This window comes from Felis catus, chromosome A2 (genome assembly GCF_018350175.1).
Source record: "Felis catus isolate Fca126 chromosome A2, F.catus_Fca126_mat1.0, whole genome shotgun sequence".
Classification (NCBI taxonomy): Eukaryota; Metazoa; Chordata; class Mammalia; order Carnivora; family Felidae; genus Felis; species Felis catus.
In genome coordinates, this window is record NC_058369.1 from 168,858,227 (window position 1) to 168,870,595 (window position 12,369).

The 12,369-nt window shown below is 41.8% G+C and overlaps 1 protein-coding gene across 10 annotated transcripts in view; it reads right to left on the minus strand.

The window, feature by feature from the left end:
* Positions 1-961: 961 nt before the first annotated feature.
* NCAPG2 (non-SMC condensin II complex subunit G2) overlaps positions 962-12,369 on the minus strand; it is a 64,769-nt gene continuing 53,361 nt past the window's right edge. For all 10 annotated transcript variants that reach the window (XM_023250828.2, XM_023250827.2, XM_023250825.2 and 7 more), the window contains 4 exons: positions 9,875-9,978; positions 8,953-9,053; positions 7,686-7,785; positions 962-1,351 (listed from right to left, as the gene is read on the minus strand). In XM_023250828.2, the coding sequence (XP_023106596.2) occupies positions 1,300-1,351; positions 7,686-7,785; positions 8,953-9,053; positions 9,875-9,978 (357 nt within the window). In that variant the 3' untranslated portion in view covers positions 962-1,299. The remainder of the gene's footprint in view (positions 1,352-7,685; positions 7,786-8,952; positions 9,054-9,874; positions 9,979-12,369) is intronic.

Below are 12,369 nucleotides of genomic sequence, written 5' to 3' on the forward strand. Positions count from 1 at the left end.
AAGACTGACACGAGATAAAAGAGAAAAACCTGACTATTCTGAAAACTCATGTATAAATTTAAAAAACTAATTAACCTCTTCCCACAAAGAAAACACTGAGCTCAGACAGATTGAGTTGAGTGTTAACAACAAATCCAAGGAATTATTTCTAATCTTACACAAACTCTTCCAGGAATATAGAAAGACAGAACATTCTTCAATTCATTTTTTTAAAGGATTTTTAAGTAATCTCCCCCAGTGTGGGGCCCAAACTCAACTCTGAGATCAAGAGTCACATGCTCCACCAACTGAGCCAGCCAGGCGCCCTTCAGCTCATTTCTCAATATTAAAACAAACACAGGCAAGGGCAAAAAAGAAAAAAAAATTACATTCACCAATACAGAATATGTCTTAGTTGGCAAAGATGTGTAGAAAGTCTTATGTTCAAAATTAGCTAAAATAAGCACCCCTCACTCCCCTTTCTCAATGATCCCTCAAAAAACCCTTACCCTGACCGCTCATAACTGTGGTTAACAGTCTGTTTCTGGATCTTCTTCAAGAGACAGAGGCAGTGAACTTGCTCTTTACCTTTTAGCTGGGGCAGAGGACACAAGTAAGCAAATGAAGACGGTCTCCCGTTGCATTTGTCACAATGCAGAAATCGTGGCTAACAGGGAGATGGACACAGACCTGGCCCTCTGCTGACACCATGTCAGCTCTCAGAAAGAAAAGATACCAGTGATTCACCTTCAGGCTGAAGGACTCGGTTCTCTGTCACTCATATTTAGAGCCAGCGGCCTGTCTTGACATCCAGCAAAGCAGCATCAAGACGAGGAGAGGAGGCTTCTACAGGACCCCCCATGGCTCCTCCCCCTGAACCTGGCACCCTCTTCTTAGCACCTTCTACTCTTGGCACAATTCAACCCTTGTCTCTAAAGGGGAAGACACATACTAAGATTTTTAAATAAAGTACACAAACAGATGTTGTCATTGCTTTTATTAGTCATAGTCTCAAGCAATATTATATATACAAAAGTCATTTTTAAAACAACCAAGTTTGCTAGAAAAGTGTTTTTCCCCCTTTGCGCCACGGGTTTCCACACCACTAATACCTAGAGTCCTTTACGTTAAATATATTATTCATGCAGGCACCAGGCAAAAACCTAAGAACCTTTGAATTTCCTACTTCTAACTCCCCAAGTAAGTCCCACTCCTATGACACAGATTATCAACATTAGAAACACTAGGAAAATACACATTCAGTTCATTTTCACGAAGTCCTTTTCCTCTGTTCTCACCCGACCAAAGATGTTAGGTTGGTTATGAATTCAGAAGTGCTCCCAAAGTCCTCGATGACGATTCATAGAGAAACCTGAAACACAAAGAAAGATAATTAATAACAAATCAACGACCAAAATACCCAAACATACACTTTTACAAAATAAAACTAGAAATGGTTTGCAACTGAATGTATGCTCAGAGAGAGTGAAATAAATCAGTAACTTCCGCTACTTGCTTCTGATGTAAAATGGAGCACAAATCCCCATCACGAGGAATCAGCACTTAGAGCCGTCATCACTGCTCCCACAGCCAGCAGCAGTTCAGAGCCCAATAAAATGTGCTCACCAGGCCAAGTTTTCTATAGGTGAACTCTCATGTACTCAGAAGTACTCTCATTTGTGAGGATCTAAACCACTACTCGGATCCACAGCAGACTCATAAACATGTCAAGTGCCTTTCACAATCATGGGCTTTGTTTCCTTCCACAAAAGCACAAGATAAATGAAAACGATTTACCCCAAGACTTGCTCTTACAATGACACTTAGACCCAATCACTCTTAGACCCACCTCACTTCCTCAGGCCCTCCCTTATATACTCCTCCCCACCCAATAGAGCCAGGTTTGGGCTGACCCCACTCAAGACACTGCCCCAAGCCTTGCAAGGATCCACTTCACACGGGAGCCCTTACCGGGCAGACCTCACACAGGTATGTTCCCTTCCTCCTTTGCCACCTGCTAACCTGGAGGGTCCCAAGCACTACCCTCGGAGGGTATGCGGGCCCCAGACACAAGTACCAACCATTAGCCTCAGTGACATTTCAGCAGATTCATCGTTCAGCTACCGTCTGCCTGGGTCCCACTCTCCATGGAGACTAACCAACCACAGGGTCTAGAACAGCCCTGTCCAGTATCAGTACAAACAGGCACATAACTAAATTTTCTAGTTGCCTCATTAAAAGAGCTCAAAAGAATAAGGTAAAGTTCATCTTAGTATATGTTATTTAACTCAAGATACCCAAAGGAGGGGGGCGCCCGGCTGGCCCAGTTAGCAAAGCATCCGACTCTGGATCCCAGGGTTGTGGGTTCAAGCCCCACGTTGACTCTGAAGCCACACACACTGATATATTTTTACAATGTTTTTTTTTCACACCATCTTCTGAACCCAGGGCCTACTTTATATTTCATTTCGGAGCCACAGCTCAGAGTTGTCATGTTGTCAATTTCCACATGTAACAAAGTGGCCGGTGCAGGGGCAGCACAAATCTAGAGAAATTCTGAGGTTTTTCTCTTTACCCTGGAATTCAGTAATTTTATTCAGACTTACTTAGGTGTTATTCCACACAGAATTCAGTGAAACAAACAAAAAAAGAATTTTTAAAATTACACATTTCTTCCACTGGGAAATCTTCTATTGTTTGCTGAATTACTGCTTTTCTTGGGTTTATTTCTCATCTGTCTTTACCCATGACTCATCTTCTTCAGTATCTAGTCTGTGTCCTGAGATATTCCTCCAACATGATCTTTTAATATGTATTTGTATTTGGGAGAACGCAAGCAGGGGAGGGGCAGAGAGGGGGGACAGAGTGTTGAAATGGGCTCTGAGCTGTCAGCACAGAGCCTGATGTGGGGCTCAAACTCATGAACCGTGAGATCACGACCGGAGCTGAAGTCGGACGCTCAACTGACTGAGCCACCCAGATCTTTTAGACTATCTGAATCTGAGTCTCAACAGCGACGTCTCTCCACGTCAGGGACATTTTAAATTTAGGGGTGTTAACTCTCCATCTTCCTTCTGGGGTATAACTGAGTTTTTCTTTGAAGACTCTTGTTATTAACTGGCCGGCTGGCCCACCACTGTTACCTGAGTTATGGCTGCTCTGATTGCTTCTCACTGCTCACTACCCTCATGTCTGAGCCCCACAGCCACCGCAGATAGATCTGAGACGGTGAACAGTTGAGAGGCACAGGCCTATGGAGGCCACCACCCCAGCAGCAAGCTGGAAGGAATGGTGGCAAGCCTTAGTCAAATTACCTCCCTGGGCCAGGGTTCTCAGGTGTGACACAACATACGAACCAAGTGATGTGCTCGCCCACCTGAGTCCCATAGTCTTTAAACATATGTCAGAAGCCGAGTCTTCACAACCCTGTACACCATCAGGCCCCACTGACTACGGCAGGCTGTGTTCACATGCTGAAGAACGTCCAATGTGACCACAGCCATGGGAGGAACAGACAAAATCAATTTTCTGAGAAAAACAATTAATAAGACAAACAAGGCCTGTCTTTATTTACGTATAGTTTTAAATTATCTACACCAAGGTCCACTGGGTATTGATGATGATAAAAGCATGCTTTTAAATGAGCTATAAAAAGCATCCAGTCCCAAAATCATTTTAAAAAGACTATTAAAATTTCATGCAGGAGAATAAAATAATATTACTCATCAATACTTGATAACAAAAAAGATGTGATTTTTTTCAGGGAGTACTCCTTTCCTTCAAGGTCTAATAACAATATTTCATGTTGGGGATTGCATATAACACTATCAAAGTTGCCTACATATGGACATAATTAATACGGCAAATAACTTGCTTATAATATGATTACAATTCATTTACTCAGTGGGAAAATTCATGATATAGCCTGAATCCTAGGAAATATTTATACTTCTAAAATTTCTAATTGTATATTTATTGCTATTTTCAGACTATTCACGAAAGTAATAAAAATAACATACTCGGCATTTAAAGGCACCAGCATGCTGGCAAATGTACACCGTTCCTCCTGAGAGACTAAGTCCAATTTACAGGATGCTACTCTGGGGGAGGCAGGTGCAGTGCAATGAGAAGCATTTTTTATTTAGTACCCAACAGACCAGGTAACGAAATACTAGCACTGTTAGAGAGAAAAGTAGTATAATCACTAAGAAAATGTTCACTTCTGAATTAATGCCCCATTGATTAAATTATTAACTGGACCAATGGTTTCCACCAGAGTCTTAAAGATACTGACTTGTCTTAATGTATCTACCCCAACATCAAATCAGTAATATTTTCAAATTTAGTCTTAAATCTTATCTATTTTCCATTAGACTGATTTCATTTACTTATTTTTTTTTGGAATGTTTTATTTATTTTTGAGAGAGAGAGAGAGAGAGAGAGAGAGAGAGAGAGAGAGACAGAGAGAGAATAAGCAGTGGAAGGGCAGAGAGAAAGGGAAACACAGAATCCAAAGCAGGCTCCAGGCTCTGCACTGTCAGCACAGAGCCCGACTCAGGACTCGAACCCACGCACAGCAAGATCATGACCTGAGCTGAAGTCAGATGCCCAACTGACTGAGCCACCCAGGTTCCCCTAGATTGAATTTTTTTTTTTTTTTTTTTTTTTTTAGATACTGGCTTTTCTACAGTGTGTTTCTTGCATATTTAAGAGGCCCAAGTTTCATAGTCCATACCTATTTTCTTTAGGATGTTTCCTCCTTAACAGGAAGAACTCTGCCATAAGTTATCAGCTCTGAATATCCTTTACTTTCCACAGTGTGAAGTTTGAATTTCTAAGGCTTTTTTTTTTTTCCCTCTCAATATAACATGATACAAATACTCACCTTAAAACCCTGTGCAAGTGGAAATTACAGAAATTTCTAGGGGCGCCTGGGTGGCTCTGTCAATTGAGCATCCAGCTCCTGATTTCAGCTCAAGCCATGATCTCATGGTTGTGGGATCAAGCCCCACATTGGACTCTGCACTGACAGCACAGAGCCTGCTTGGGATTCTCTCTCTCCCTCTCTCTTTGCCCCTCCCCTGCTCACGCTCTGTCTCTCTCTCAAAATAAGTAAACATTAAAAAAAAACCCTATCCTTGCAAATGTTATTTCTAAAAGCAAAAAAATCTTGTAAAATGCTTGGACTTGAGATTGTTACCACATCCTATGAAAATACCTTATCACATTTACAGTTTGTAATTCTGATGCGCCTGGTAAAAATATTTATGCTGCCACGTGTTTTCTGAAATATACAAACACTCCTCATTTCCTCCAAATCGAAGATCAATTCCCTCTTCCCCGTAAGTGTCTAGAAATAAAACAAGCTCATGAAACCTAGAGTCTGTTGGGTTTCTCCTTCAAATATACAGTTGCAAACTCGACCTTATTAAAACACATGGTAAATATTCAATAGTTTTTAGGATGAAGCACATAATTGAACGCATTCCCCTTGCTCACAACCAAGGTCTTGCAAATCCCCATCTACTCCAGTGCCCTGCTCCATACCCTGTCAAGGCCTGGTGCTAGTATGCCTGGTCCATAGGGGCTTTCTTTTCCCAGTTCTGACCACTGCAGAGAGCCAAGCCTCCTCCAGGAGACCCCAACGGCACAAGTGGCACCTCAGCCCACTGCCCCCACCAGGCCCCACAGAGCAGCCGCCCAGCCAGCATCCCCCTGACCAGAGCAGCACACGAGCTCACGGGACTGGGAGAGGGCTCCAGCTTTGGTTCCAGCAGATCCCTTGCCCCCAGAGCTTGGATTTCCAGTGAGTTCCGCCAGACGGCCTCAGGACTACTCCATCTGGGGAGCAGTCTCAGCGCTGGGGCAAAGGTGCTCCTCACATCTGCCTTTCCTCTATGCTTTGGAGTTCGCTTTAACTCCCACCAGCCAGTAACTCTTCAATCAACACCCTGAGAAGGATTTCTGACATGGAGACCTCCCTGTCCTGGTCACAGTGTGGTTCTGCCTTCTGACTGGAATGCCACAAACACTCAGGAAACACCAAAGGAGGCTGGTACAGTTGTCTTAATAGCAGACAAAATGGACTTTATGGGGAAAGCATTACCAGAGATAAAGAGAGACCCCTCATAAAAATAAAAGGGTCGATTTATTACGAAGATGTAGGAGTTCTAAATTCATGTGCACCTAGTATCAGGATCACAAAAGATATAAAGCACAACCCCTCTTATCAGAAATGGACAGATCCAGCAGGCAGAAAATCATTAAGAACATGGTTGAACTCAACAGCACCATCAATCGACTGCGTACAATTAATAACAACAGTGTATAAAAACTTCTCCATGGCCAACTGGGACTTATTCCAAGTATGCAAGGCTGGTTCAACATTCAAAAATGACTTAGTATAGGAGAGCCTGGGTGACTCAGCCAGTTAAGCGTCTAACTTCGGCTCAGGTCACGATCTCACAGTTTGCGGGTTCGAGCCCCACATCAGGCTCACTGCTGTCAGCCTGTCAGTAAAGGGTCCGCTTCAGATCCTCTGTCCCCCTCTCTCTCTGCCCCTTCCCCACTTGCTCTCTCTCTCTCTCAAAAAAAAAAAAAAAAAAACTAAAAAAAATTGCTTAGTGTAATCCATCATATCAACAGACTAAAGAAGAATATGATAGCATATGATCCTATCAGTAGATGCAGAAAAAGTGTTTGACAAAATCAAACACCAATGAAGAATAAAAACTCTCAGTCAACTAGGAAGGGAACGTCCTCAACTTGGTAAAGAACACCCACAAAATATCTGCAGTTAACGTACTTAATAGTGAGAAAATAGAAGCTTTCCCACTAAGATCAGGAACAAGGCAAGGACGCCCCTTCTCATGACTGCTTTTCAACTGAAAAGCACTGAAGTCCTAACTAATGTAGTAAGGGAAGGAAAGAAAGGGTACAAAGGTATACAGATAGGAAGAAAAAAATAAAACTGTCTTTGTTCATAATTTAGCAATTTAGAGTTTTCAAGGCCTTTTTGCAAAGGAGAAAGTGACTAAGAAAAGTACTTTCCCAGGCATGCGTGAAACTATTACCAAGTTCAGAGCTCTATTAACATTTAACCTTATGAAGTTCAGAAAACAGCAAGAAAAACAGTTTTTGTGGTTGGCCGGAGAATCAAACAACTAAACTAATAACAAGAGTTTACAGCAAGTTGCAGAGCATGTCAAAAACGGTACGTAACAACAAAGGCACTCGGCCGCAGGAGCCCAATGAACACCTTCCTCAGAGCAGTCCCAGTCCCTGTGGCACCAACAAGCCCCCCAGGAATGAAGAAATGACAAGTATTTCTTCAAAGTTATGGAGGGACCTTTCCCATCCTCATTGTGGACGCTTGGGGACTGAGCAATTATATCTGAGAAATGCCTACAGTTTCAAAAACATAGCAAACCACCAAAAATAAATCTTGTCTGGTTTGTATATACATATAAAATAAGTCTGTATGCCTTTACTCTTCTGGAGTAGAATTTACAAGATGACAATTTTGTTTTTATTTTTGAAGACAAAATCAGGGAGTAAATTAAACATATGTCCAAGGGGTTTCCCAAGCAAGCCTGCTTCCTCATGGCCTGGCTGTAACCAGCAGGAATGAAAACGTGATCTCAAACGGACAGGCAGGGAACCCACAGCTCTCAGCAAACGTGCCTGGAGCACATCTAGTGCTTTACCTCTCCGTGCTGTCCTCATCCAGGGTGATCTCCATAAACGTCTTCAGTTTTCTGTGAACAGTGGCTGCAACATCCTTCACTCTTGAACTTCTCTGTTTACCTAAGAGGAAGTTATAGTAAAGACAGAGCAACGATTTTAACACTGGCACACAAAAGTAAGCATACTCTGCTATCGATATGGGCACAAGTTCAAGAAGAATGAGCCTCCCCACCCTTCGAGTTAATCTACCCACTGACCTGTGGAACAGGAATCATCCCCTCACAGGGATGTGAAAAGATGAAGTGGACATTTTTGAAAGCACTTCATCAGCCCTTAGGGACAGCTCTAGTGGACAATTCCGTGAGCTCTGTCCATGCCATCACCTGTACCTCCATCAGAGATGACAACTGCCACATTTCAGAGTCATCATCAGTGTGGCAAATATTTAAGCACCTGTTAAGTACTAGGTGCTCAGCAGCACCCCAGCCCCTGTCCTCACCCCCTCACATGGAGAATTTCCCCTCATTCTCCAGGCCTCAACTTGGGTGACAGTCCCTTAGAAGTCTTTTCTGATGCCCAGCCTGGGTAATGCTAGTCACAAAGTGTTATCATGATTCTGTAGGCATGCCATGCATTCAGGCTTATGGAGAGTGCCTATCTCCCTAGAAGCACTCTCTATCTGTAACACGTTATGTCTTCGAAAATCATTTCAACATTAGTAAAGCTGAGCAAAAAATTCAGAAACTTAACGGTAATCTGCAGGGAGATTACTGCATTTTATACTGAGATGAGCATTTTATAAGTATCTCCAATTATTTTTCCGGTACTATTTCAACTGGCTGGGATATTCAGAAAAGGCAAGTGCAAGGCTTAAGCAGAACAGAAGATACATTCATTAAGTATTAACACCAAAACATACCATCATTAGCAAAAATAAATTCAGAACTTTAAACATAGGTAACATGTGACAAACCAACAGGAATTCAATTCTGAGGCACAAAGAGGGATATGTAATGGGTCCAGTGGGGAAAGGTGACAGGTGAACAGGACTGCATTAGGAAGCGTGAGCCAGCTGGTTTCCAGGCTAGTACAGGGTTAGCTGAGCAGAGGAAACCCAGCAGACACTGTTTGTGCAGAGCATGGGAGAGCAGGCTACAAGAGCTGGGAGGGTCTGACTGAAAGGGGATGCCACAAACATGGAACCAAATTCCCAAACATTCCATAACAGTTCTGTATGAGATTACACCCAGCAATATCCCAGACAGTATGAGAGAACATTTAACCAACCTTTGTTAATAACCAAAATAATATGCATAACAGCTGTGAGACACACAATGCCTTCAATATCATCAGAAGTAACACACGCCTTTAATTCATCTAAAAATGACCTGCAAAAAATTAATAAATATCTGGAATTATTCTATAGTATATATCCTAAAACTTTATAGGAGGACTAACACAGCCAAGATTCATCAACCACCATGAATTCTAGCTTTCAGGTAACGTGGATTAAACCTTCTAATACGTTCGCTGTAAATGTGCCGAGTCACACAGGTAAGATATTAACATCACATGATGTTGCCAGAAAGAGAATGGGGACATTTTGGTAATTGAAAAAAAGCTACTCTGTATACCCACAATGCACACAAAAAAGATTCAATGTCACTGAAAGATAATTTATGGCTGCTAAATATGACGCTTTTTTTAAAGTTTTCATTTTGAATGTATCTGCTATTACAGTCCCTCAGGTATTAGGCAAGTGCAAAACCACTCCTTCCACACTCCATCAGTCCTGCCTGGGCCACAACAAACCCGGAACTGCAGCCAAGTGACACAGGGACAGCACGTACCCAAAGAACCACACTAGTGCTGAACCTAGTCAAGCGTTCTGAGTGTACTTAGGAACAAGTATTTGCTACACATTAACATTTTAAATGTTTCCCTCTAGCTGAATTTTAGTTATGAAAAGCATAACCAGGGACTATTTGGATGGATGGATGTTATAGAAAATTAGAATTTGTTTGTATAATGCAAATTTTTAAAATAATGCAACTGGTTTTAATTGCTGATTAGAGAACACTATATGAAACACTTTTCTCATGGAAAAATGCATCTTTGAGAAATTCTGAGAGCTCAAAGAATAGACAGAAGTTACTGAGAGCTCACAGTCCAAGTGAGGAGATCAGGGCAATAAAGAGAGCATGGTTACCTGATTACAATCGGAGACTTCATTATTATTCCTATTAAACACCTTGAAAATGGCGGAAGGTCTGAAAGACCCTCGGGCGGGGTGAGCTCTTCTACATCAGAAACCTAGAAAGAAGTTCCAGACAGATCAGTAATTTCTAAATTGAAATGGAAACAGGGCTAGTTACTTGTTTTACACTGCTATGGGTTTTCATCCAGAAACCCAAAAGAATAATTTTTATTAACTGTTGAAATGTCTACAGTAATTATGATTAATCTATTTTATATTCAGGTGCATATTATTCATCAGACAGAAGTAAAAAGATACATACATCAATGGACAAAACATTTGTCAAACAGCCTTTAATGTGGTATCATGTTCTGTAAATAATGTGTTTTTATGCGAGTCTAACTTGCTATTCCTACTCATCTAGAATCCAGATTTCTCAGTCCCAGCACAACTGACATCTCGGACTGGCTAATTCCTTGCTGTGGGACGTCCTTGGCACTGCAGGGCTTTGAGCAGCGTCCCAGGCCTCCACCCAGCAGATCCCGGGCGTGGCCAGTGTCCTCTGGTGGTTCTCTTACTCCAGAGGAGGAAGAGTAACGTAGTCTGGATGCATGAAGGGGACTCTGCCTGGATTTATGCCCTTTATCACCAACCTTACAAGTTTAAAGTCATCCATTAGTGGTGAATAAACTGCACGTGCAAATGGCTCCCCGGAAAGACTAAATCCAGAACCCTGCTCTGGAGAGGAGTCGGGGTGGAGGGAGGTTATGCTTTTATTTCAAATCTCACCTTCATACACCCACCACTGGCTCTCACCTACTTCTTAGCTATCAGGTGTGACTACACAGCTCTCCTCAATTAGCCTTTCCATACGCCCACTGGAGGATTCATAATACTAATTTGGATATTAAAGTCAATCATCTTTATGTATGAAATAGCTGTTTCTCATTAAAATGATGTACATCTTAAATGTAAATGCATTTGTGATACAGACAAATGATTATTGACTGGTTATAATAAAAATCTTGAGGTTTTTAGCGTATGTAGCAGTAAAATATATAACACGAGCACAGAACAGGAGAATGCTAATCGGAAAAACATTGTTACAAGACTTAAAATGTACAGGCACACTGTAATTTCTGCAGGGAGACTAATGAGTTAAATATGCATATTAAAATCTCCAGAGAAACCACTAGAACAGTTACACAAAGGACAATATAAAGTCAACAGAGAAGAGGGGCGCCTGGGTGACTCAGTCAGTTGAGCGTCCGACTTTGGCTCAGGTCATGATCTCGCGGTCCGTGAGTTCGAGCCCCGCGTCAGGCTCTGTGCTGACCGCTCAGAGCCTGGAGCCTGTTTCAGATTCTGTGTCTCCCTCTCTCTCTGACCCTCCCCCGTTCATGCTCTGTCTCTCTCTGTCTCAAAAATAAATAAACGTTAAAAAATAAATAAAGTCAACAGAGAAGATAAAATGGAACAGTGCAAACACTGCCATTTCATCAAGAAATGGCAGGAAAAGAAGTAGGGGAACTAACAGAAAACAAACATCAAAACGGTCAAATTAAACCCAAATATATTGGGCACCTGGGTGGCTCAATCGGTTAAGTGTCCCACTCCTGATTTCAGCTCAGGTCATGATCTCATGGTTCATGACATCAAGCCCCACATCAGGCTCTGTGCTGACACTGAGGGAGCCTGCTTGGGATTCTGTCTCTCCCTCTCTCTCTGTCCCTCCCCTGCTCCTGCTCTTAATCTCTCAAAATAAATAAACTTAAAAAATATATCTATACATATATCATTATGTCATTAAAATCAAATGGGCTAAGCACCCCAAGTCAAAGGCAGAGATTGTAAACAAAAAAAACAAAACAAAACAAAACAAAACAAAAAACAGGTTTACCCATGTAGTGATTATAGGAAACACTTTAAACACAGGAAAAACAGGTCAAAAGCAAAAGGGTAAAAAAAAAAAAAAAAAAAAAAAAGATATGCTATGCAAACATGAAAAATGCCAGAGCAGACTAATGAGAAGTATCACCAGAGATGACAAGATGTCTCATAACTAAAGACAGTCAGTGTATCAAAACAACATAGTAGTCCCATGTGCACACCTAACAAAGCTCCCAAATACATGCAAAGTAACGGGAAGAGACAAATCCACAGCAGCGCTAACCTCTCACTGATGGAACATGCAGACAAGTCAGTAAGGATACAAGAGAGGTCAGTGAACACCTCCTGTAAAGTAGTGAAATACATCAGCTCTGTGGGCAAACCACCTCTGTCACAACTACTCAACTCTGCAGTTACAGATGAAGTAGCCACAGAAAATCTGTAAACGGTGGGTGTGGCTATGCTCCAATATAACTTCATTTACAAAACCAGATGGTGAGCCAGGTTTGGCCATAGGCCATTAATCGATTGATCTATACTTGTCAGCTATAAAGCTCGATGGAGTAAATAAATCCTAGCTCTTAATTCTATGTATAATCTAGCTATCACTTTCCTAA